Genomic DNA, 26,709 nt, shown 5'->3' with positions numbered 1-26,709 from the left:
ACATAGTTGAACACTAAAACAAAGCAATTTAAAGTATCTTTCCCCTCCTTTTTGATTACAATCACTCAGTTGTCGTTTCTTCCATCCTCCATAGTTACGTTTGCAGGCTGTTCCATTCCGTGCCTCTGTTTTCACCCTTTTCTTTTTCTCTCAGGTTATGACGGACCTGAGCTGAACATGGGGCTTTTTTGGATATTGTTATTGTCTCGTGTTTATGCTCTTGCCTGGGGCCAAGGAGTTTACGGTAAGGGCATTATATTTACTTATGTATTCCTGTTATTACATCAATACATGCTTTATTATGCTGACTGAGTGAGCTTGCTAGCAACGAGCGTAATTGAAGGCTTGTCATGAGCTCCAAATTGCTCTTGTTTCAGCAAGGCCTTGCAATAACTGGTCTTAACACTCCTGAGAAAAGCCTGAGGGAGATGGACAACAAATTATCTTAAAAGGGAGAGTTCACTTCTTGGAAGTCAAAAGAGGAAAGCTGGGAAAACATCCGACCCTGTAGTGGAAGGGAAACCCAGCTACTGTAAATCCAATTTAATTCCATTTTTAGGCTGAAAAAAATAAAATCGTCATGGTCAAACGCATGTGTTATACAAAGTCTAAATTAGGTTGGTGATTTATTACACAAAGTGAGATTAAAGTTGTCCAAGGCTTATGATTAAAAATGAAAAAAGGGCAAAGTTTGGCTTGAATTAAGTTAACACTTTGTCCCATACATACTGAATCAGCTCCACACAGAGGCACCCGCACTCTGAACGACAGCGAGAAAGACGAGAGAGCAGCACAGGCAGAGTTAGAGCGCTCTGATATACGGTCCGTCTTTGTCAGGCAGGTTAAACAGGACAATCGCTCTATGCTTTTTAGGATAAAGCTGAGATTTGTCACCTCTTGCGACTGCAGTTTACTGTATTACAGAAGCTCAGTTGCTTCAGCAACAGGCGCCTGGCCAGTTAAGCATCCTCCTGTCCCTTCGGGCAAGAAAAACACACAAACCGATCTGTCAGCTTTGATACTTTGATTTTGACATTTGAAGGCATGTGGCAGCCATTGAAAACAGGGTCTGTTTAGTCATTGTAGCACAGAGTGCTGTTGTCATAAGCAATCCCGTAGCCTGCCTTCACACTGAGAAATGCTGACAATCTGTCATTTGCTGAAGCATATAGGCCTGTATAAAAGTCCTTCCTAATCAGACTCGTACTGCTCCAATACTTCGCACTGCGGCTGTCATGTCAGCATCTGTGTAAACTATATCCAAATTACACGGACAATTCTCAGATTTATTGTATCCACTGTAACGTTTCAACTGGAACCACTAGTTGAGAGACTGCATTGACTTTAAAATAAAATACTTGAGATTTTTGCTTTCAAAATCTGTATTTTGTCAGCCCTCAGCTCTTGTAAGAGCCTATAAATGTACAATAATGGCGATGGATTGAAATCACCAGAAGTGTGCAGAAGTTATTTTTTTTCTCAGATTTTCTCTCATCTGTGCACTTATTAGTTCCATTACAAACAGTTTTCCGAGTTCATGTTTTAAACGCAGGTGTACGCCTTACCTTGGGATTGTTATTAGCATGCTATTATGTTCTAAAAGATTAAATTTGTGGATGCTGCAGATGTTTTTCTAACAAAATGGTTCAAAAAGATACTCAGAACTTGAGGTGTGCTTTCATTGCTGGCTGCCATTTTTTTTAAAAATTGAACATTTGTCTCCCTGTGAAGGTACTTCTGTTCTACTTACACGGTCCCGTTAAAGGCTCACATCTCAAAATCACCCTTGTGCATTCTTGTTCTCATCTATTTTGTTTCATAGCTGTGTAAAACAGTCTTGCGTTCTCTTCAGGGTGATGTACTGGGTCTGATGAAACATCTGAGCCCCATGGGCTCTGTCACAAATATGCAGTGGGTCGAAGCAGATATGCAGTCACTGGCAGGCGTGGAGGCTCCAGCGCTGTTTAGTTTGGTTGTTTTTTTTTTATCAGAGTCTTCCTTCCCAGTTTTATAGAATATGTGTCTTTTGTGCAAGAGTAGCCTTTTAGGCACCGCTGCGGGAAGAAAAGGCCCACAGCTTTCTTGGGAATTGTACTGGCCACTATTCAGACGCCCAGCAATCCCGGTGGATTGTGTGTTGGTGTTGCTTAGCTGAGCGTATCTGTGTTCATGTAGGAAAATCACCGTCGCTAAAAAGAGTCATTCAGAAAACGCAAATGGTTTCACAATTTACACAATTGCAGTAAATAGCACAAGTAGGGGTGATCAGGAAGAGTGCCAACGAGTTTGGCATGCTGTATATGCAGATATGCATAAAATGGTTTCTGTCACTTTGGAATTGTTTAGCACTTGCTCTAGCAGACAGATGCGACTCACCGTCCGTCGGGAGCCAAACGGTGAAAGCGTGCCTGATTGATGTCAGTGCTTTGGATGGCTGTGAGGTTCATTTACTGTAGCCTTCTCTGGGGTGTTTTTGGATGTGTGCGTTTTTATCAGCTCACGCTTGTGAATCTGTGTATGCAGGTGTTTGTGCTCGTGTATGCGAGTGTGTGAAGAGTGTGATCCTGTGAACTTCTGGGTGTGTTGGTGTGCGCAAGTGTGAGAGGGATATGCTTGTGCAGAAGACACACTCAATCCCACTGCAACAGTTTGCTGGCTCAGCAGGGACTTTAGGATCAGTCACTGTTTTTCTTGCAGCAGTGTAGTATTGATTGGACTTCTGTGAGGTCTGTCAAAAAGCTTGTAACACCTGTCCGTCAAATTGGAATTGGACAGACAAGTACACCAATAAAATGTGATTGTGTATTTAATAGCAAAAAGAAAAAGCCTCACACCATATGTTTTGTCACAGCTAAGCAAGCTTTGTTATGCAAGTTTAATCAGATCATTTATAGTACGTCTTTTTTTAAATTTATCAAACATTCTCCTTCTCTCCTCTGTTTTCTCTTGGGGGATAAGCCTTTTATATGCATTTCCTCACAAACATTCCTGCATATATACATAGTGATTCTGAAGTTTCATTTAATCTGGATATACTGTAATCCAAGGGCATTACAAGCATGATGTGGCATTCACATGCGGCAAGTCTTAACGCACTTAAGGATTAAACTTCGAGGCAGTTTGGCAGGATGTGACTTCTAAACTGAAGAGTCAACACAGACAGAGTGTACCAGGAAAAGTGTCTCTTCATGTTGTGGTACTGCATGACATCACACTGTGTGAAATAACAGAGTTCACAGAGACACCAAATTATTGATTGCTCGACAAAGTCACACAAAGCCATTAGCTGGTGGTGTAGATGGAATCCAGACTGCATTAGGCTGCAATGTGATGCTTCATTATGTGCTTGTTAACAGGAAATTTAATGAACTTAAATCAGTGATTTTGCTTAACAGTGCTTTTGTTTTTTTAGATTTGAGCAAGACTCGTATAGTAGCTGGGGAAATTAGGCCTCGCCACTGGCCACAGAACAAAGCACTACAGGAAATGCAGAAACTAAGTTAATATGCTTAAAGTGTGCACAGATGTAACAAAACTTTGAAGATGTTGCCTAAGGTTGAATGAAAAGCTTGCTGCATTTCCCATTTTTATTTGCTGTCTCTGTGTATATGTTTTAATCTGGAACTTTATTCACTGCAGTCTATGATGGAAACTAAATACACACATTTACTCAAGTACTCTAGTTACCTAAAGTAACTACTAGGGCTGGGCCATATTATACCGTTCACGGTAATACCGGTATAATGTTAGGCAACGATAGGAAAATGAAATATCGCGATAGAATGGGAGTAAAACGCGCATGCGCAGTGCCTTTGTTTTCATACGCACATGGCCGATTGTTGAGTGAAACAGATGAACCAGAATTGGTTTGTAAAAATGGTGCAACTTCCGTGATGTGGAACTGGTTTGGTGTTTGTCCGTCAGATACACAACAAAGCACATTTTTTTGCAGAACATGCAAGCGGCTGTTCTAAGATGCTCTTAAATCTGGGAGTAATCTGGGTCCTAAACTCCGTATGCTTCAGGTCAAACAACACTGCAGCATCACTTAGAGTTAAAAACTGTCTAAATTCTTTCATCTTTAATAAAACGATCAGCATTGCTGCTTTACCAGGTGTAACTATAAAGTTTAACTTCCAGGCATCCATGAAAACAAAAGTTATTACATTTAACGGAGTTAGAAGTTAGCAGGAAGCTAGCGGAAGTTAGCTCGCTAGTTTCGCTAGTTACCTAAGCATGATATTGCATGTTCTGACTGAGAGATTTCTGAAAAAATTCAAACGTACAGCTCTGCTATCACTTCCAACATAAATGAAGACAGGAAACTAAACAGCAGTGACGTTTGTAGGGTTACTGAAGTTTGGCTAGCTGGTATATAATGATGTGCTACGTGATCGCTAGCGACACAGCTATGTTAGCATAACATAAACAGTGAAGCTGGAGGACGAACACTAACACTTTTCCACTTATAAAAGTTAACGTGAAGGTTCTTCATGGTTAGAGACAAATGCAATCGCATGGCAGGATGCTGTAAACGGACCAAACTTCAGTCAGGAGAACAACTGAGAGAATCCATCCACAATACGAGGTTAGTCATTAATATACTGCAACAACATGGGAATAGAGCAGCTGCCAGAGAATTCAACATTAATGAATCAATGGTACAGAAGTGGAGGAAGCAAGAAGAATGAGTTTAATAAAGTTTGATTTATCTGACTGCTTTGTTTCGCTTAATGTGCCTTATAATCCCGTGCACCTTATGGTCCGAAAAATGCGTACTGCACACTGCAGTTTAATGTTGCAAAGCACCTCTTTTTAACTTCAGTGGATATTATACATGGTTATGCTCAGGATATGTCAGCCCATTTCTACTGGAAATGCCTTTTGGTTAAACTTTCAGCAAGGAATTTGCATTTGCACTGTTACATTTTTATAAAGCTTTAATGTACATAAAAACCAGCTTCTTGTTTAAGTGAAAATAAATGGAAGGTTGTCTTTTTGCGCTAGTAATGTTGTGGAGTTGTATTTTGTCTCGCATCAATTATATCGTCGGTTATATCGTTATCGCAAATTTTCAAATATATATCGTGATAAATATTTTTGGCCATATTGCCCTGCTCTAGTAACTACCTTTAGTACATCCATCACTGCTAAAGAACCAAACAAAAAACAGAAGTATTGTTTTATACCACTTTATGTCAAAATCTAAAATTACTTAAAATGTGACCATTTTTTTATTTAAGAAAGAAAAGATGACATTTGCTAAGCAGTATAACAAGTACATACATCCTGATTTTTACTAGTTGCAATATTAAAGTAATGTAAACATTAAAATACATTATTGACCAAATCCTAAATAATATAGCCACACTAACACAGACCTTGCTGCTTTCTAAATGATTTCATTTTTACAATAGTTATTATTTAATTTATAATCATTTTCTGTTTTTTTTCTACTTTCGGATGAAAAACTTAAATGCTTTACTTTTAATAGAGTATTTCTGTCTTGTGATATCACAGAAGATCTACAGTATATTATCTTCCGATGGTACACAGATGAAATAGATCACCGCAGGTTTATGTGACCTGGCCACTGGCTCCCCTGTGACTTTAACTCTTCCTCTTCTCACATCAGCACTTTTTGTTTGTGTCTCTTTCATGTCTCATGCTACTGAGTTTATTTTGAATGCTGAATATTGCCCTTTTCTAATAAGCATCCATAATTTATCGGTGGCTCTGAGGCAGTGGAGGAGGAGGAGGGGAAGGGGGAGAGGAGACAGAGATTGGAAGAGACTGAAACGTTAAGCAAGAGATGATAGTAATCTTTTACATCCCTCCTAATCCTTACCTGCTTTTTTCTTTTGACATGCAGAGATGTAGGCACCGAATATTCAGAGGCGCATGCAGACATGTAATCAGGCAAGGTTTTGCATCAAAACACAAGTCTAAACCTTACCCATATGTAACCTAAATTTAAAATCACTTTGAACTTTGACCTCGATCTTAAAACCTGTAGTTTTTAATTTTGAGGACATGTTTTTTCATCACTAAAAGGGAGTTGGTCACCAAAACATGACTGTGTACACAGATGATTATAAATACATCAGTAATGCAAACACACACACACTATCCATGTTTTGCTTAACAGATTGCACCCTCTTACATGAATATGAACTATAGCTACCAAGTGACCTTTCTGTCTGTATCACTTTTAATCAAAGGCCTTGAAATTGTTGGAGTGCTGCTCAAAGTCAATAACTTAATCTCTTTTTAAAAGCATAGATAGATAGATAGATATTAATTTTAATTACATTTTTTACTGACATTCATAGATACACTACAATGCTTCCCCAACTAAGTTTTCTTACCATTTTTTCCCTTGATCACTCTTCCTTGCTCTCCTTTCCTCTTTCATATTTTGCTGTATAGCTGACTCGATATTAAAGCCTGACAACATTTCTATTAACCTAGAGATCAGCTGCAACACCACAGACCTATGGCCAAAATGATATGTTGACTCTGGTTTACACTAGTCTCACTACCTGGGGGCTAAAGGATAAGCACACTAAGACACACTATGTCATTGGAGGACTGATTTATCACCATGCTTGCCATAAGTTAGACCTGGAGCTGGCGGTGGGCTCAAGTAGCTCTAGATAGTGTGGCGCATGGTGGCAATACATAGGCAACAATACACACACACATATATATATATATATATATATATATATATATACTCCAACTTAATTTACTTATTAGATTTTTAAAAAGTAAGAAATAAGAAACTGCATTCAACTTCATAGCACGGTGGGCAGTATAACTGGTCTTGTATGGACATTTTTGTTCACTTTATTGGAGAGTGAATAAGAAGATTAATATGAATAGTCTTCTTCCAGCATCCCATTAATGTTTGTATACTGTCCCTTCTTCTCTTCATAGCAGATCGTTGTCCCTACCAGCACGACTCACGTCAGAGGTCTCCTAATGTTAAAAGAGTGTTCTTCCTCCCCACTGATGCCAAATTCTGGCTCATAGGGAACTGTCTGTTTCTTAGGGTTCATCCTCTAAAACTGCAGGGTTTATATCATACATATAAATGAATACATGTAAAGTGGCTCGAGATTACTTTTGTCATAAATTTGCTGTAAAAAAAACAACAACTTTCTTTTGTCAATCCAACACTATCAGTGAATCAATTCTTTTGCCAGGACAAATTAAATATACAAGTTTGATGAGGCAGAATAAAATGCTGAGAATCACTGGAGGCTCCTGAAGCATGTTTCTATGTTGAAGCGCAGTCACAGTCTTTATAATTCTTGCTCAAAGATCATTACGCAACCCTTCTTCAATCTGTTCATTTGTAGTTCTTATTTCCTGTCTTCGTATTTAACTCTCTCTCTTGGATGATTATGTTATCATTCATGCAGATACAATTTTCACATGCATGTACAGAGAAGCATGTGCACAAACATGTTACCTTCTGGTGAACCATACTCCTACCGATTTTCATGTCTTTGCATTTGGATGTTGGTCAGTGTCACATATGTGGTAATAATACATGGGACTACACACACCAGCACACATACCTCTTTGGATGAGAGATGTCCAGAGTGTAACAGGATGACGTAGGTGCCCTGTGGGCAGGAAAAACTGTCAGGGAAACTTCACTTTTCTCGTCTGTACTGCCTCTGTACTCCTGTCACTCTGTCAGACATTATCAAGCACCTCTTACTGGCTCTACTTCAGGAGGGAATATGTGTGGGTCTCTGTATGTTTCTTTGTGCAGAAATTTAGTAAAGCAGAGCATCTTTATATTTCAACGTATTTTGGCGAAAGAAAAAATAGCAAAGTTGTTGTGCAGATGTGCTCTGGTGGTGTCTTTTTAGTTTTTTGTGTGCACGGGGACTTGAAAGTTGAAGAATAAGGGGTATAGTGTTTTAATGTGTGAGTTGTATTGTGCACCTGCATGCATGGACATGATAGGGAGGGAACATTTGGCATCTAACTTATTCATGAAGGCAACAGGACGGTTGTGAACAGCGGTGAGAACATGGCTTACATCAGAGACCGTCTGCCTCCTCTTGCACTTCTCTCACACTGTCACTTGCTTTCTTCTTCACTTCTCTTTCACCCTGCTTTCCTTTATCTTCAGCCTTTATTTCTGTCTTTAGCTTCATTCTTTTTGCTGGTAAATCTTAGCATAGTTTCCTCATATATTGCAAGATTTATATACAAGCTTCTCTAAGTGGATTTTTTCAGAAATATCAGACAGTCCTTGTGAAAATTATGCAAGCCACAGTATTTTTTCTTGCCACCACTGGTACTTTTAAAAGTTTGAACTTTTTAATCCTACAGACATTGGCATCAACAATCCCACATATAAAGTTACTCTGCTTGGAATACTGCTTGGTCCCTGATATCTTTTTCATCATGTATTGAAATATACAGAATATATTAATATGCAAATGTTGGTTACAAAACTTCTCATATGCTGAAGAAAGAATTCAAGCAGGCATGTTTGTTGTACACATGGCTATTGTCACCTCTGTTGTACATATTTGGGAAATGAAGAGCCAGGTGTCATAAATCTAGGGCAACCTGCTAGTTGGCCTAACCACCACCCTCACTGCTTCACTCACATATTTATCCATTCACACACTGATTTGTTCATGTGTGTGCTAATAACTTTTACATGTCCTTTGTCACATTGTCTTTATGAAACTGTCTTCTCAGTAAACTCGCACAATGCAGTCGTGCATTTACTACTATCATTACCAAGACAGTAAGTTGTTACAGTCTGACAACTGGCCCTATTTCTTGGACCAGGTTGCACAGATGTGGCGCTAAATCACATCAGAAGAATGGAGAGAGTCAATAAAAGACAAAAGACTATGAAACAAATTGGATACAGTTTCCAGGTCTTAGAAAGTGAAGCCACAACAGAAGTGCATGTGGCTCTTGAGCTCTTAGAGCCCCTCAACTATGATTGACTACAAGCTTTGAACAAAAGGGGGGAAAAAATCAGCTTTTTGTATATTTATTTACTTTATACTCATTCTATCCTTTTTCTTCTGTTGTTTGGTAAAAGAGGATAAATTGTTCTTTTTATGCTGAAGGTTGCTGACCCCTGCAATAGGAAGTCAGAGGTATAAAAAGATATAGAAGAAAACGTCTCGACTACTCGTCGATCTTTGATCGTTGTCCTTGGTAAAACCTTGAACCTTGAAGGTTTCAAAAGAGGGCTTAATTAGCTGAAAGGTGATGTCATGGTGGCTATATTCACCTTTTTCTTTAGACATTCTATACAAGAACAGACATGGTTTTTTCATGCTCACAGTTGTGGTGGTGATTGAGAAGTATTTTTTCAAACAGTGGAACCTGTTGGTGCCAGACATGAAAGATGTCAGAGCCTCTATGGATGAGAGACATCCAAGCTGTAGGTCCTTAAAAAATAAAATTGCCGCTTGGGTAAACATTGCCATGTACAAGTAAAAACAAATAAAGACAAATAACTAAAATTCTGTAAAATACACTAGGTTGGATTTAAGAATTCTCTCTGTAAATGAATACTCTATGGGAGGCTACAGGTGTCAACAACACAGCTGACACATTTTTTTTGACTCACACAAAGCAAATTAGGGGACTTTACATATCTGTATTTATGATGGTGCCCTCAGCACACGTGTATATACAGATTTGTTCTAAATAAATGAGTGGCAAAAATATATTCTCTAAATAAATTAGAGGTAGAAAGATGTGTTTTAAATAAATGAGTGTCAGGAAGCACGCAGTCTACTTTCTGCCACATTGTTTCAAGTTGTTCCTACCACATAGATTTTGCCTTTCCCTGTAGTGACTGCCAAAACCCCCAAACGACAACAAAACAACCACAGCTGCTCAAGTTGGTCGTGTCCAACTAAACTTTCTGACAGCAAGAAGGGATCAACACTGGAAATCTTATCTTTTGCTCCTACACAAGTCAGGCCTCAATAATTCAGCGATGCGTGCTGCTTTGAGATCTCGCCCTCTCCCTTTTCCTCTTTCGTTCTCAGTCAGTGTCTCAAACTTGTTCTCCCTCAGTGGCAAATTCCACTCCTCCTCCCATACACATGGTGGTTTTACTCAAATTTTCCGGCACTTTAAATGTTTGAAATTTTAGCCTGCTGCTCTCACACTTTCACATCTTTTTCTTCTCATGCATCTCAGCTGGCTCAGAGGAGATGGGGTATAATCTGCCGGATATTTTGAAAAGTCCCCATGTTCTCAGTGTAGCAATTTACCTGCCAGCAGCTACACATTCTGATCCCTCTCCTCCTCCGCCACATCTTTCCTCATTCTGGCTTTAACCATCTACTAAACTTTTACCAGTCAAAAAAGATGTTCCTGTCACCTTCCTCCCTCCCTTCCCTCCTCACACTGATCCTCTTTTCCTTCCCAGCCATCCATACAGCTACCCTTAGCATGTCATAAAAGTGCATCCAGTCTGAGCTTTCCATCCTCTTTCCATCCTAATTCCCTCTCTTCATCCACGTCCTTTCGCTGGATCCAACCCTTAAACTCTCCTAACCCCCCCCCCACCTCCCTTCACTACCCTTCTCTTTCTTTATACACAGCCTCTCTCTCTCCTCCAAAGCCCTGTCATCTTCTCACCATCATCCACTGATTCAGTGGCAAGCATCCACCCACCTCTCCACTTACTGCAAATATAGGACATAGCGCACACGGTCATTGAAAGCTGCAGACGGGCTTTTGGGAAGCCAGTGGACGGCTGACACTAGGGAGCAAGGAGACAGCCGCAACCTGAGGAAATGAGGACAAAGGGAAAGGTGCTCTGGTTTGATTTGGTTGGTTGGTGTAAGCCTGTTACACCAACCAACTGTTTATGAAATTAAGCAAACAAAAAACTGGAGGATGTAACTGGTTCAATTTCTTTTATTTCATAAAAAGGATATAAAAAGAAATAAGAAGACAGGTTACAAGTGTAAAAAAGATTCATATATCCTTTTCATGTTTTCTTTAACTTAATAATAACAATGGATTGCATTTATATAGCGCTTTTCGGGGCCCTCAAAGCGCTGTACAATTCCACTATTCATTCACTCTCACATTCACACACTGGTGGAGGCAGCTACAGTTGTAGTGACAGAAGCAAGGCTGCCATATCGCACCATCGGCCCCTCTGGCCATCACCAGTAGGCAGTAGGTGAAGTGTCTTACCCAAGGATACAACGACCAAGACTGTACGAGCTGGGGCTCGAACCGGCAACCTTCCGGTTACAAGACAAACTGCCAACTCTTTGAGCCCCGATCGCCCCTGATAGTTAAACTTGACTTTAACTATCAGCCCCACCGAGTGAGTTTTCTTACAGGTTAAGTACCCTGTCAGTCATCATTAAATATAGCAGAGTGAGCCTCATTTCAGTTGCTGGATTTACTACAACATGCTCTCTGTGTTATTTGAGAGCACTGCATTGTGGTTTTTAAGGAACAGAATATATTCTATATGTTAGTAAGGTTGATTGTGCATATAAATATCATGTTCATACATTCAGTTAAGTAAGACTGCAGTGTAGTGTGTAATGTTGCATGTATTATTTAAATGTATTTATATACTTTTTTTTATGTATTTATTTTTTTAGACTCACACATAAAGGGAAAAAGTCAGTATTGTTGAAAGAACTACTGATGCACGACGTGAGAAATAAAAATTATTGATTTATAACAGTAAGTGCATTTGTAACCCTGGAACAAATTGATGTGATTCACAGAATGCACTGAAAAAGATCTTTTTTTAAAAAACAGAAAATGCAGCTAAGCTTACAGAGGCAGGTTTCACTACCTCGACATGTGACATGTTCACTGCAACAGCTATATTAAACCAGAAACAGCAGTGCAGACGGCATGTGTGGACGAAGCGCAATCAGTGTTAATGTCATTTTTTATTTATATGAAGCAGCATGTTACGTCTAATGTAAAATTTAATCAAAGTGACATTGCTTCGTTAGAGGAACGAACATCTGGAGGTCAAAACACCGAATATTCTTCTACTGCTTGATAGCAATTTTACCATGTTAATTTTCAGCCACATTTCTGGTTAAGGTTTGAAGTCATTGAACAATGAAAAGGTTAATTGTGAGAATTTGCAAAGACAAAACCGAACACAGGACAGTTGTCAAATGGGAGGCTCAGAGCTGCAGATCTCTGAAAGTGACACAATGGACAGAGATACTTGGATAGTCTAGCTAGAAGGGCAAGTGCTTCACTCTTGGCTCAAGGGTCACCAGAGTTTCTGTAACAGCTCAGACAGTGTAGACGACATTGCTTAACATCAACCTCTATGGTGAGCATCCAAGAAATCTTTGGCACAAAATAGAAAGATTAAACTTTTCTAAAGAACTTTTAAGAGTCCTGATGATTATTAGAGGGATATTCTTTGGTTAAATGAGATAAAGATAAAATTGTTCAGCTCAGCTGTGGTCCAGCATGTCAGGGATGAACCTGGCCAAGAATACCACAACCGAATACCACATAGTCTGAGAGTGAAGCACAGAGGTGTTAGTGCAATGATTTGGAGTGAGTCCAAAAGTAAAAGTGGTGAAGACACTCAAATATATTTCTTAGTTATGCATTTGAGATTGGGTTTCTGATTAGCTTGTTTAGTTCTAGTTTTTAATTCTTGTTTTCTTTGTATCTTCAGACTACCTTATTATTTTATAATTAGTTTCCTTGCAATGGTATTAAGTCTTTGGTTCTTGTGTTTTCTCTATTCTAGTGATAAGTCTTTGTAGTCTTTGGCTTTTTAATAATAGTCTCACTAGTGTCCCTGTTCATGCCTCCATCTGTGTTCCTGACATCTTACGTCTTTTATTCAGGTTATTCGGGTCATTTTCCTGTTTTACTTTAAATTTTGTGTCCTTTGCTTCGTGTATGTCCTTCATCAATTCCCTGATTGCTTTCAGTATTTTTTTAATTACTTTCACCTTTGTTGCCTTCTTCACCTGTTTGTCATGCCCCATCAGTTTTGAATGTATTTATGGTTCTGGCATCTCCCCAGTGTACTCTCTCTTTGTATCGTGGATTTTGTACTCTGGAATATTTACACTCGTTGACTTGATAAAAGGTTTACTTTTTTAAGTTCTGTATTTGTCTCCTTAAATCTGTAAACCTTGACAAGGATCACCTGTGTTAAATATTCCACACCTGCTCCCAGTCAGGCTCTGCAATGCAAATATAGTGTCAGCTGTCTATCTCCCACTTGCCTGATTGCCTTTAACCTTGGATTAGTCAACCTTTCAAGCACTGCTTGTTTTCCCATGTCTGCAGCTGATCTCCTCTTTGACCTTTTGGGCTGCTTCATGGACTTCTGTTTGTATTCTCCACATCTGGTTTGTTTGCCACAGTTCCTGCCTTCCTGTGCACGACCACTTGCTGTTTTAAAATAAAGATTTAGATTTTGGATTTTTTTCCCAGCCTACTGAATCCTGAATTTCCACCCGTCCCCCTGTGATAGTGATATGCTGACTGGAATCCAATAAACACCTTTATTTCTATTTTAAAAAGACTGAGCAACGCAGCCCTCAGGCAAAGAGCAGAAGAAACAAAATCTGGTTGTACATTTCTCCAGAAATTTGTGTTTCATCAGTGATGAGAAAAAAAAGTAAAAAAGACAAGTTTTCAATCCTAGTAATGAAAGGTATACTGACTGATGTATAAAAGTGATATTGCACAGAGGTGTGCTCATTTATGTTGTACATGACATGTTAAGTCATTCTGTGGTGGGTGCTGTAAATGAAAAGTAACTTGTAGTTAGTTCACACTTTTAATTTTCAGAGTTTATTTATTTGTAAGTTGAAATGAAAAGAAACATGTCTCTGGGTAGGTTCTCAGTCATCCAGGTCATCGTACTGTAAGGAGCTTGGCAAGAAAAGCGTCTGGACTTCTTTAAGTTGCTTGAAGATGTTTCACCTTCCATCCGAGAAGCTTCTTCAGTTTTAAGTCAGTCGTAAGACACCACTGTTCAAAGAGGCGGTGGCTTACGACACCAACTGTCTGCATCTATAATCCAGTGTTGAAATCCCTTCCCAGACGCCATAATGCCCACTCTCATCTTGGGCCTTCTGACCTTAGGAAATTGCATGATAAGGTCGGGCTAGTTTTCACAATGCGTTCACCTAAAACCTTGGCTGATTGTGACCTACACCAGTTTTCACACCTTGGCTTGTGTGATTAGGTAGAAGATTATTAGGGGGTCCATGTCCCGCTTGGGGGGGTACTCCCACAGGGCTTAAATCTGGACTCTCCACCATTTGACCTTAGAACTGAAAAAGCTTCTTGGATGAGAGGTGAAACGTCTTCAAGCAACTTGAAGAAGTCCAGACGCTTTTCTTTCCAAGCTCCTTAGAAATGAAGCATGATGTGCTTGTTCAGTGGTTTGTCCAGTGTTGGTCATCAAGCTGGAACAGCTTATCTGTCTAAACATTGTAAACTTGTGTCAAGGCTATTTTAGTTATTGTTAGTATAATTTCTGACCCATTTTGTGGTAGCTAAGATGCGTTATGAGTGTGTGAGTTAAGTAGTAACAGCCTTTGACAATGAATTAAAAAGCATATTAAAACCACTTCTTAGGTTCTGCTGCATATTTGACGTTTTCTGTACAGTGGTGTAAATGGCATCCTGTGACATGTAAATTTATTTGTTTATTTATTTTATGCTCTAGGACAGGTACATTTATTAACAACATTGAAATATCTATTTGTACAATTTAGCATAGCTTTCCACATGTTTCACTTGTGACACCTCAAACCAGCGCCAGTACTTTTCCTGTGGATAGGAATAGTCTTTTCACAAGCCACATCCGTGGCCGATGAGTCGGTCTGACATGGAAAAGTCAGGAAACCGCGTTGTTGGCAAAAAAGGCAGAGTTCATACTGATTCTTAATAAAAATCTTGAGATTAAGATTATCCGAATCTTAAGCAAGTCTAAACTATCTAGCCCTGTAGAGAGCTTGTGGAAATGCATTCTATGAGGATGGAAAACTAATGAGATCTGCAATTTTCAGATTCGTGTATGAGAATATTATTTTGAACTCAATCACTGTGACGCCCGTGGCTCAGTAGGGACATGTTACCCTGCATAAAAGTAATTTCCCCACACATCCTTCATTTGTGGAGGAGGTACTGTGAGGCAGGATAATCTAGTGGGTAAATTTCACATTTTCATCCAAAGAAACCAGAGATGTGTGCGACAATTTTCTGAATTGTCAGCTGATCTCGTGGCTACACAGCGATGATGTGGAGAAAAAAAGCTTTAGGTAGTGATGGTGTATGTCATCATCACATTTTGAGGATTTGACGCTACGAGGAGAGAAATCTGAATGGCATGGTTGTATGAATTTATGTAAACTGACAACTTGGTTTCCCTAAAATGAATCATATCATTTTTATATCAACACTACCTTTCCAGTTTAGACATTAACACATGATTGGTGAAATCTGATTGAATTTTGACAGCTGATGATGTGGAATGGGTTTGGTTCATGGAAGAAGAGTAAAAAAAAATACAGTTGAAGGACACATAGTAGAGCAAAAGGCTTACATTAAAAACCAGACGCGGTGAGAGTGACATTGAAAAGGGCAGGGCTAGATACAGAGCAGCTAAAAGAAGAAAGGCTTCCCTAGAGAGAGAGAGACTGACAAAAAATCTGAAAGAAATGGAAAGAATCAGCGAGACAGTAAGAAAAGGTGGGAGTGAGGATAAGACCTAAAGTTGGTTTGATTTATACTTAACTACATTGTACATCTTTTTACGTGTGAGCTGTATGTGGAATTGATTGACTGCTTATAAGAAAACTTTGATCAAAAACACATCAAAGAAAGTCAGATAGGTTTCTGAATAGTTTTCTGAATTACTGCTAGTGTGGTTAATCTATCTGCTTTCCAATGATCTTGGACAAAATGCTTTTGTTTTCAAATTGCTTTCCAAAACCGAACACAGAAACACATCTGTATACCTGGACAAACCCCCAAAAGTTATAAGCAAAGACATTTGAGACTTGTTGTATAGTTGTGAGGTATTTACAGGCTGCAGAATAAAAAGAAAGTTTCACAGTGTCTGGCTTCTATCAGACTCTCATCTCTCTTCTTTTCTGCCTCTACACGGGATGCCATTGTCAATATATTCCCTGATAGAACAGACTATCTCCTTCTTTTTTTATTATTATTGTACACTTTTTCACATTATAGAACATGGAGTGGAAACTACAGGCAGTACATGGAAGAGCCTGACTTGTCCACCTTAAGCGCTTTTTACTGGGTTTATTTTTCTTTGTCTTGTTTTTTGTTTTTTTCCACATCATGATTACTCACAACAGGCTTTTTCCTCAGCTACACTTTTTTTACACTTTCATTCTTTCTCTGTATTCAAAGTCTTCATCCATTTCAGCTTCATTCCTCATTCTTCCATGTTTTTAATCTTTCTTCCTCACCCTCTCTATTCTCGCCTGCAGCACCCTGCAATGCAAACACAACCTGTTCTGAAGGGAAGTGAATTATTGAAGCCGCTGCTGCCATTCCCTCTGTGCAGAAGTGGGCCGCAGAGGAAGGTTGGGGGGGAACGGAGGGAGGAATAAGGGGGGATGAAAGAAATGGAGACGGTAGATTTGTAAGAAGACACGATGGTTTTGGGGTGCAGAGAAATCGGATTTTATTTACATCTTTGCTGCATGGGACGGCGCATGTAGTGGGAGAAGCAAGGGAGTCAATTATGTAAATTGTGTTCATACTGAGCAATTTTAAATCTCCTGCTACATAAAATTAGCCTAACATGTTAAGCAAAATTTAAAACATTTCATTGCGTAATCCCTAAAATAAACTAGCCTTTTTGTTTAGCTTTATTTTCTGAACTCTTAAAAACAGTACAGTTGACAGTAGATATCATTACACATTCAACAGTGTCTGCCACCGTTGCTGTCTTTTTCTGACTTTGCCCTTTCCCTGTATATTCCTTTCTGTTGTGCACACTCTCTTTATCTTGCTGTCTTTCCTGTCTCAAACTCATGCCAATACGGTGCATTTTTCTCTGGCAAAATGTTCATGTTGAAGCTAAAATTCCTTAAATATTCACACAGGGTAAACTAAGTGTAGTTACTTAATCTTACTTTTTAGATATGCAGAATTGTTAATTAAAGTCCCAAGATCTTATGTTTAAGTAATATGGGCTTGAATGTGTGTGTGGGTGTGCATATGATTTTCATCTTTGGGAATTATATTAAAATCATTCTGAAATATACTCCTAGTTCCCCACGGGCACATATACAGTTTTAAGGCAGGGTAATTCTTTTACATAGGTTTGCTCTGTCAACCACTGGAAAGACATTTTCTATTCAATTCTATTCTATTCTATTTATATAGCACCACATCAAGATTTATTTTATTGTCATTCAGCACATTCAGTACTGGAGAAACCTCCAGTAGAACGAGGCTCAGACAGGGGCAGCCAACTGCTGCGACCTGTTGGGGATTATGGGACCAAGACAGGACAAAAGACATACTGGAAAAGATTCAGAGACTATTAGCAACTAATGATTAAATGCAGAGTGGTGTATAAACACATAGAGAGTGAAAAAGAAACAGTGTGTCAATCAAATAATAAGTCTACTAAAAACAAAAGTCCTGTGATCAGTTCTCCAAAATCAACTCACAGATAGCATGCCAGGAATCCCTAACTGGCTGAATCTTACTGAATGCATATATAGGTGCAAACCTGATGAAGGTTGCACAGACCGTAAGATTAATAGGAATGATGGTAAGCGGGACTGTGTACGGAAGTTATACAATTTTCTTCACAAATGTTTTGGTAAACCCCCAAACCTCAATTTTAATCCTTTTGAACCATTGAAAGTTGAAGTTTCTTGCTAATTAATGCAGTTATCCTGAAGGATTTTCTTTGGAAAGCAATTGTAATTTTTTTTCCTCAATTAGGGCAAGTCTCATTGGCCCTGAAGCTGCAAAGCATCCCCACAACATTAAACTGTCACATCCACACTTGCCTGTTGGTACAAGGTTATTTTAAACTCACACTGGATGCAAGAGGACCCCTGATTTCCAAAGTGTGCTTTCAGCTCATCAGTTTGAACAAATTTCCTCTACAGGTTTGAAGACCAACAAAGTGTTTTGGCCAAATTCTGTGTCTTCTCTGTCTTTGTAACGTCTGAATGGTGACTTGTTGTAAGATGTGGGATGCTTGTAGTTCCTTGGATATTTTCCTTTGATCTTTTGTGACTGTGCTTTTCAAGCAATTTTAGAACATCGGCAACATCTCGGAAAGTTCACCATTATTCCAACTGATCCCTGTTTGTAGCAAGTATCTCTCACAGTGGATCTGTACGGTCTCTGACTATAAACTGGTATGTAAACCCATAACATTGATTTATCTCCTTCATCCTCACGTTTTGTTTTTAGAATTTCTTTTGTTTTTTGGTAAACTGGAGACACGTTCCAGCCAACTACATGCTTCTGAAAATGATCTATTTTTCCAATGATTTCTGCTATTTAATCAGGTCCGGCTGCAACCAGCTGTGAATGCAGTTATTTATTTCATTTATTCAAAAATTAAGGTAGCAAATACTGTCTCACATATTCCAAGTTGCTATTAGTTAACATTAAAATTCCAACTAGTATTTAAGTCTTGCATTTTGTGTGTTTTATTACAATATTTTTGTTTTATTCACAGTTTAGTAAGACATACACATAAAAGTAAAGAATGGTGAGGGTGGAAGCTTTTTTCACAGCACTGCATATCAAATATTGAAGACAACAACAAAGAATATGAGAGAGTACTGCAAATATAGATAAAGGAAGGCTGTCAAAACTGCTCAAATAAACTAACAAACACCAATAAACTGATATAAAACACTAAATAAACATTTATAATTCATAGTTTTGGGCAAAAAAGGACAAAGTTAGTATGCTCTAAAGGGCTTTATGTTTGTGTTACTGAAAAGCCTCACTAGAATCATATTGCCCATAAGATAAACTAGCTGTGGGATTTCATGTACTTTATCTTCTCTTAAGAGTCTCACTTCTCTAATTGCTTCTTTTTGTTTGGCAGTGAGAGCTTTGAATCCCTGCCCAAGAAAATATGTTTTTTATTGGCGCCAAATTGAATTGAAAATTGTTGATGCAATATAAATGTGTTTCACCGTGGAATCGGCTCTGTGCCAGAGTGTTGATGAATGTGCTTTGGCACAGTTTTGGAGCAGATACTACCCGTTCAGACGTTTGTGAGCATTCTAGGTTAACTTTCTAACTTTTGCTGTTGTCCTTGAGCTTGACAAGTGATGTTAAATGAAGTCTTCTAAATAAGCTCAAAGAGAGTGTTAAGGAAATGTTTTTGGATGTGCAGGGAGTGACTGCGTGTATGTGTATGTTCATTATACTTTTCAAAACGTATTATTTTATTGGCCTGTTTTATGCATATATTATAAAATGTCGTTTAACACAGCCCTTTCAGTTGAACATTTGAAGGACATTTCATGGGGGTTCATTCTTGAGGAAGTCGCTAAAAGGATCTCATTATTGTAAGGTAATCTGGCTGAACACGATTTGACTTTAAGTGAAACGCTCTTGTAGAGAGATCAATATTACCTTATGTTATCAAATTATCATAAATGTGCCAATCATAGAAGAGCTAGGGAATCTCCTGTCTTTTATCTGCATTTATATTTTCATTTATATTCTGCTTCTGCTTATGATGAAGTCAATTAAAAGCCAATTAAAAAAGAGATAAAATAATTATCATCTTCAGATCATGCATATTTGCACATTCATGTGTTTTTTCACTTCTCTCTACACTCACTTTTTTGTACATTATATTATAATAGCGGGTGAAGTCAGAAGCCATAAGAGGTTATATGAAGATACCACCCCTCTAAATAACACCGGTGGACCTATGTAACAGTGAAAATTAGATAAGAAGAACAATAATAATTACATAGGAGATATGTTAACAATATTTATAATAATAACGTTTTTTGGCTTACAGTATTTATTATTTTGAATCCATAGAAAGCAGTTATCAAATGAGGATTTGAATATATACAATTTTGATTATTGATTATTTTATTTTCTTATTTTCTTAGTGGACTTTTTTTTAGTTTAAGAAAAAAATTGCACCTTGTCCTAAGAACTCATTATACATCACAGCTTTGCCATCATTTAAATTCAGAGGATTAATTGTAAAATCTTCTGCTTTGAGAGAATTTGACTCATGTATATCACACATGACAGCTCCAGAACATTACCTATAATAATATATTCATTGTGATATGAAACATCTGTACCTTAGTTAGACACGGCCAAATAAGTAGGGAAAATTTAGCTCGACTGAGGATGTTACACAACAAGTTGATCATCTTGCACAAAGGCAATGTTCTCCTTCTTTCTCTCCTTGAGCTATAGTAGCATCTTTTTGAGTTTCATGTGAACATTATTGAACATGTTGGTACCTTTAGCTGATTTGTCTCTCTTTGGGATTTCTTCTTGTCTATATATTGAAGCTGCTTCATCACAGTGAATCCAGGATGTCCAGCATGATCATATTTTCAGATCTTTCAGTTTCTCTAAGCTTGGGGTCTATCTTAAGGTGGTCAGGAATAATTTACTTGTCCTAATATTGGTTTCAGAATCACAGATTTTGAACCAGACACTCCATCTATTAGACGACTGAATTTCTTACATGCTTTCACTTATCATTCATTCCACAGAATAACATTGCCAGCAGACATGTATTGACATCCAGAGACTGTGTGTACCATACAACAAACCACCTTACTTTTGCTACTCCTGTTAGTTTGGGTTGTTTGTTTCTCCGTCACTCCTTAGCTGTCATTACAAATGCCAAGTGATCACTGTGATTGCTTCTTTGATCTTATTTACTCATAGAAATAAAGATCTTTGCAGTGGGGATGGTATCAAAGTAAGTCTAGACCTGTGTGTGTTATATAGTTAATAATTGCACTTGGACTGTAAACATTTGGTTGTAAGACTGTAAGCCACAGTCTATAACCGATATTTTACTGACTGTTAAAAGTGTACAGCGTAGTCTTTGGACTATCCCGAAAGGACAACCAAATTGTGACTTTCACCACCTTTTTTTCTTTTTCTTTCTTTTTCTTTTTTTTTTGCCTGCGCCATTTGGATCTTTAGCCATCAGAATTGTTGTCTGAAGGCCAAGAAAGATGCCAAGCGGATTTACTTTAAAGTGGATCATCATGGCCTTGCCATATTGGTCCATTTGATTGACCGTTACTTGTAACGCGTTACTGTAATCTGATTACTTTTTTCAAGTAACGAGTAAAGTAAGGGATTACTATTGCAAAAACGGTAATTAGATTACCGTTACTTTGCCGTAGGAACGCTGCGTTACTGCGTTACTAAAACTGTGATTTTTTTTTTTTGCGAGAATGTCTCATGACAGTGACGTAAGCAAGTGCGACGTTTGTGACAACAGCTGTGTGCAGATCAACAACGGATAATATATCGAGTGCTGGAGAGAGTATGAGCGTGCAGCGTTTAAAGCGTGGAAGTACTGACCTTACTTTAAGTTTGATTCCATAAAAAGTGACAAAAACATTAGTGTCCGTTGTGCGTGGGAAGAAAACTTCTTTTTACAGTGAAAAAAAACCCCCTAAACTTCCAAGCAAGCACCGAGTGCGCTACGACGTAATGGGAAACTCACAGAGAAACTCACGGATTCTTCAACTGACCGCTTCGGCACACCTGCACCAGGGTAAACCTCCGCCTACCCTAGTCCTGCTTTACAGGTGAAAATAGAGCAAAAGGACCGCTAGTCTTTGACTTTATTTATTTTCTGCTGTGTTTTACTTGCATCTATTTGAAAGAGTGAGTGTAAACACACACAAAAAAAATATTTTATGTGCTGGAATGTGCAGAAAATAGGTTTAAATATTAAACAAATTTCTTCCAGTCAGAGAATGTTGCATATAATTAAACTTTTGCTTGATGCATAAAGTTAAAAGATTAAAACTAATAAAACAAGTTTTAAAAAGAGACTTTTCCATGTGATTACATTTTGTATGATGGATTATGTAGAAAAAGTATAATTGGGCTGAAAGATCTATCGCTTTATTACCTATTCAGGTTGTAAATCGTGTTTTTAAAAAGTAACTAAGTAACTAAGTAATTAATTACTTTTTAAAATAAGTAATCAGTAAAGTAATGGGATTACTTCTTTGGGGAAGTAATCAGTAATTAGTAACTTATTACTTTTTTTTAAGTAACTTGACCAACACTGGCAAAGACAGATGTAAAGCCATTATCAAAAACTACAGGGAGTGACAAGATCACTTTTTTAGATTCCTTGGTTCCTCAAACATGCCATACATTTTTTTTTTAGCTTCTGCTATCCATGCCTTTGTCAGTCTCAATGCTGGCAACATTGGAGGAAAGCAGTGACTCCCAAAACTGTTGCCAACAGTAGATGTTGTTGTTGTAGAATATCTAGCCTACTGACAATTTTGATAATAATCTAAATTTGATCTACTAAGAGGTTTTTGGATTTAATGAGGCCCTTTTTTACTGGTGTAAAAGACTTAAGCTTTTGGATACCAATTTAGACATTGATACTATAACAATGGTAGAATATGTGAGACTTTTGGGTGAGCCCTGTTTCTCTTTTGCTTTTGTAACACATGCAGAACACACAAACACACATAGACACACACAAATTGTGCTTCCATCCTTGACCCATGGGACAGAAGCCCCATCAGAGAGGAAAGAAATGACTGGAACTCTAATCTGGAAGCAAAGTCATGGATCCTAACGAAGGTCTGCAGAGGGCAACATCTGATTATCTTTCACCTTAAAGAATAATTGTCTGTGCATATGTGTGCGTGGATGTGTGTGTGTTAAGTGAGAAGAGGCCAGGAGTGGTACTGTACAGGACTACCTTATTTCGACTGCTATAGGTCTTGACTGTCAAACAGATGTAGCTGTACTTCAGAAAATGACTTAACTGGAGCATTGTTGCTGGTCCTCCAGAGAGATAGAGATATTTTAAACTATGAGATGAGGTTACGAGTAGGATCCAGGAAAGGTAAAACGAGGCCAAGGGTGAGACATCTTGCCTGAGTTAATGATAAGAATTTTTTGGGTTTTTTTTTTGCTGTCACAAATTTATGTTTTGTGTATTTACCTTAACAACAGACACACACACATAAGCAGTCACACACAAGTCAAGTTTACCGATTGACCATGGGACTCATTCCATAAAGTGAATATTGAATTACGTGTGATGCTCCTGCAGGAGTGTTTCACAGAGAAAATATAGAGAAAGGGTCCATCAAGTATGTTGACTAAGAGGATCACCCACAATACACACGTGCTACTATACACACAAGCATAAACACACATTATTGAATGAGAACAGGCAGTGTTCTGTGGTCTGCTGTGGTTGTAATAGGCTCATTATTCACCATGTGCTGCGCTTATACACTCAGCAGATCCAAAAGCAGTAAAAAAACAAAAAACAAAAAACCCCAGATGCTATTATACACACAAACAGAAACACGCATAGCCTCATATGCACCATTTGTTCTCTGAATCGTTCACCTACTGTACTTTCACTGCCCAGACTTCCAGCATATAGCTATAACAGCACAGCACCGCAGTATCGGCAGTATACCTATTATCTGCACTTAGATGCATGATTATTCGGCACAGCTCAAACTAATTCAATCAAGCAGAAAAAATCCTATAATGTTCTGTTTTTGTTGCAGATGTTTTACATGATGTTTCAGCTGTCTGGTAATTTTAAAGGCTGAAGTTTCATGCCCTATTAAATTATATATTGCATACTGAGAGGTGTTTCTTTTTTCCCCCCAACACATTTTTATGATACAGGGTAGGCTAAAAAAAGCAGAGACATGTTTTTGGCAGTACAGTGCACCAAGACTTTTGCATCTAAAGTGAATTTCAACAAAAACTCACTCAGCCTCACTTTTTTCTCTTCAAAGTTTGGTAAGAATCTATATTAGTTTAAAGTTTAAGACTGGTGTATTTGGTAAATAAAGTTTTTGAGCTAACAAACTCAAAATGGATAATAACAATGTGTTTATCTAAAACATTTTTGGGGATTTTTTAGGTTTTGTTCTGCCCCTTTTTCACATTTTAATTATCCACCAATTTTCTACTTCTCTGAGTCATCAGGAGCAGCAGTCTAGAGTGTAGTTACACTAGGCAATCTGTACTGTGCTTTGACTAGTGTGATCGCTGCATGCTGTATCCAAGTATGGTTAAGGGAACCTTGGCCTTGCTCCCTTGCAGAGGTGGTCCCGGTTGGACTTCAGCTGAACATGGGCATGACGCACATGTAGTGTGATTGTTAACTGTGCCCGAACAAGGAACGTTCCCTTAACAACAGCTGGATATGTGAAAATCACTTTATTGAGAAATGGACAAATGTGAGAGGATAGTGTTTCACAGATCTGCATTTAGCCCGCAGCATGCCGAAAATTCCGAACATCACCGTGCTCTGCAAGAGTGCTTTTCAATATCGTGTGGGTGCATGTGAGAGAAAGACAGAGAGCACCTGGGAGAGATGAGACAAACTGAAGCCTACTCGAGCCCAGATCGGTTGTGTGTGATCGCAGGCTATTGGGGACAATCAGGGTGTGGTACAAGGCAAGCGTAAATAGACCAACGGACACACCTTCATCCAGCCAACACCTGCACTTTTCAAGGATTTCAAGGCATTTTTTAGCTAACCAGGAGACTTAATCTCTCTAGCTTATCCTGGTTATGCCCCAGGGACTCCTCCTAGACATGCCTGGAACATTTCACCTATAGGAGGCATCCGGGAGGCATCCTAGTAAGATGCTCCAAAACTTTCTCATGGCTCCTTTTGATGCAAAGGAGCAGTGGTTCTTCTGTGAACCTCTTCTGCATGGCTAAAACCCTCAACGTTTGTCTCTCTCTAGAAGTGAGAGACAAACGTTGGAGGAGCATAGATTGGTGTTTTGTATCCATAATCTTATTCTTTCAGTCACTACCCATAGCTTGTGGCCTTACATGGGGACAGCAATACAAACTGACCAGTTAATTCACAGCTCCACCTGTTTTTGCTGCTCTCACCTTTATCGCATCAGAAAAGTACAGTATCCAAATCACTGCTGGCACCGCAATGAGCGCTCCACCTTTTCCAGCTGAGAAACATGGCCTCAGACATGGAAGTGCTAATTCTCATCCCAGCTGCTTCGCACTTGGTTAAAACCCACCCAGCGCGAGCTGGAGGTCATTGCTCAATAAAACCAGCAGCACCACAGCATTCACAGAAAGGAAAGAGATGTGAAAAAGCAAAAGGCAATCAATGTTTTTATACACAGAATTTTTTACTTTGGACGGATTAAAAGCTAGATAGGCTAGTGTGCTGATAACCCTCAGAAACTTTATCCTTTAAGCATGTCTTCACCTAAAACTTTACTGATTTAAATTATGTGGATTTGCTTTGTGTCTTCAAAAGTCATTCGCCTCTGGATAATGTGATCATGTAAACACATTTGCAACCACAAATGCAGCTTGAATACTAAAGAATAATAACAATACCACATTCCCACCGCAATAAAAATACATATATAATAAACCTGTCTAGGTCTATGTAAAAGTACATAAAACGCCTAGTGTTGGCAAGACCGTTTTGTTTGTCTGGGATCAGGGGAAACAATTCAACCAAAGCTTTAGAAGTAAGCCCAAGCTTTAATTAATCCATTTGTCAGTTGAATGATCTTTCTGTGTGAAAGTCATAAGCCTCTGTGACTTTGATATTCATAAGTCTTGTTAATTGCCATGGCAACACAAGCTAATGATACAGTAAGTGCTGGTGGTGCAGCTAAAAGAGAATTTGGTCTGGGAGAGACTGAAACAAATGTCCTAATGAAGTATAGTGGAAGTCAAGAGATTTTATTGGAGGAAAAGTTTGAATGGTTAGATACTCTTTTTTTTTTTTAATAGAATTGTAATCTCTTTTTGGTGATGAATATTAGAATGCACTCTTTTTGGTAATAACTGTTTTAAAAAACTTTAGCCTTTAGAGAACTCCCACAGAAAACATCAGGAATTGCTGAATCCAGTATGTGCAGCTCAAGAGGGTACTGGTGAATTCAAATGAAATGGAGCTTTCTACACTAAAAAAGGCAGGCATTTTTCACCTTGGTTGTATTTTTACCTTTTCAGTACCTGGAGAAAGGATTCACTTTTTCTCTGCTCTGCTAAGATGTTTTGGGTAGATATTGAATATCTGAAATAGTGTCTACAAGTCTACCAGTGACGGCGCGCTCAAGCACATTTATTAACGGTAGTTTCAATCTCTAAAAGCCACCATCCATCTCTCCATCCATCCATTCATCCATCCAACCAACCATCCATTGATCCATTGTGGGGAGACCAGAGCCTATCCCAGCTACCATAGGCTGAGGCGGGGTCCACTCTGGATAGGTTGCTAGCCTTTTTGCAAGGCTAACACGGAGTGACAAACAACCGAATTACCAAAAATATACACAACAATGTGTCTAGCAGCCTGCGTTTCATCTGTTATTCTTACCAAAAGGATAAATTAGGTCCATTCAGTTTGTTATGGCGTTGTTTGTTCTAGGCCTGCTCATTCTGGAATCAAAAGAAACTGACTTGCACTTTGAA

At 38.5% G+C, this 26,709-nt stretch overlaps 1 protein-coding gene across 2 annotated transcripts in view; it reads left to right on the top strand.

Moving 5' to 3' along the window:
- Positions 1–26,709, top strand: part of mdga1 (MAM domain containing glycosylphosphatidylinositol anchor 1) — a 208,754-nt gene that overhangs the window by 1,597 nt on the left and 180,448 nt on the right. For both annotated transcript variants that reach the window (XM_085451770.1, XM_085451760.1), the window contains exon 2: positions 155–244. In XM_085451770.1, coding sequence (XP_085307896.1) covers positions 178–244 — 67 coding nt within the window. In that variant the 5' untranslated portion in view covers positions 155–177. The remainder of the gene's footprint in view (positions 1–154; positions 245–26,709) is intronic.

The sequence above is a fragment of the Copadichromis virginalis genome, linkage group LG1 (assembly GCF_057382275.1).
Source record: "Copadichromis virginalis isolate Kocher_CV1m ecotype Utaka linkage group LG1, C_Virginalis_male_GT1.1, whole genome shotgun sequence".
In the NCBI taxonomy this organism is placed as follows: Eukaryota; Metazoa; Chordata; class Actinopteri; order Cichliformes; family Cichlidae; genus Copadichromis; species Copadichromis virginalis.
The sequence above is the reverse complement of the archived record's forward strand: the minus strand, read 5'-3'. Positions and strand labels throughout refer to the sequence as shown.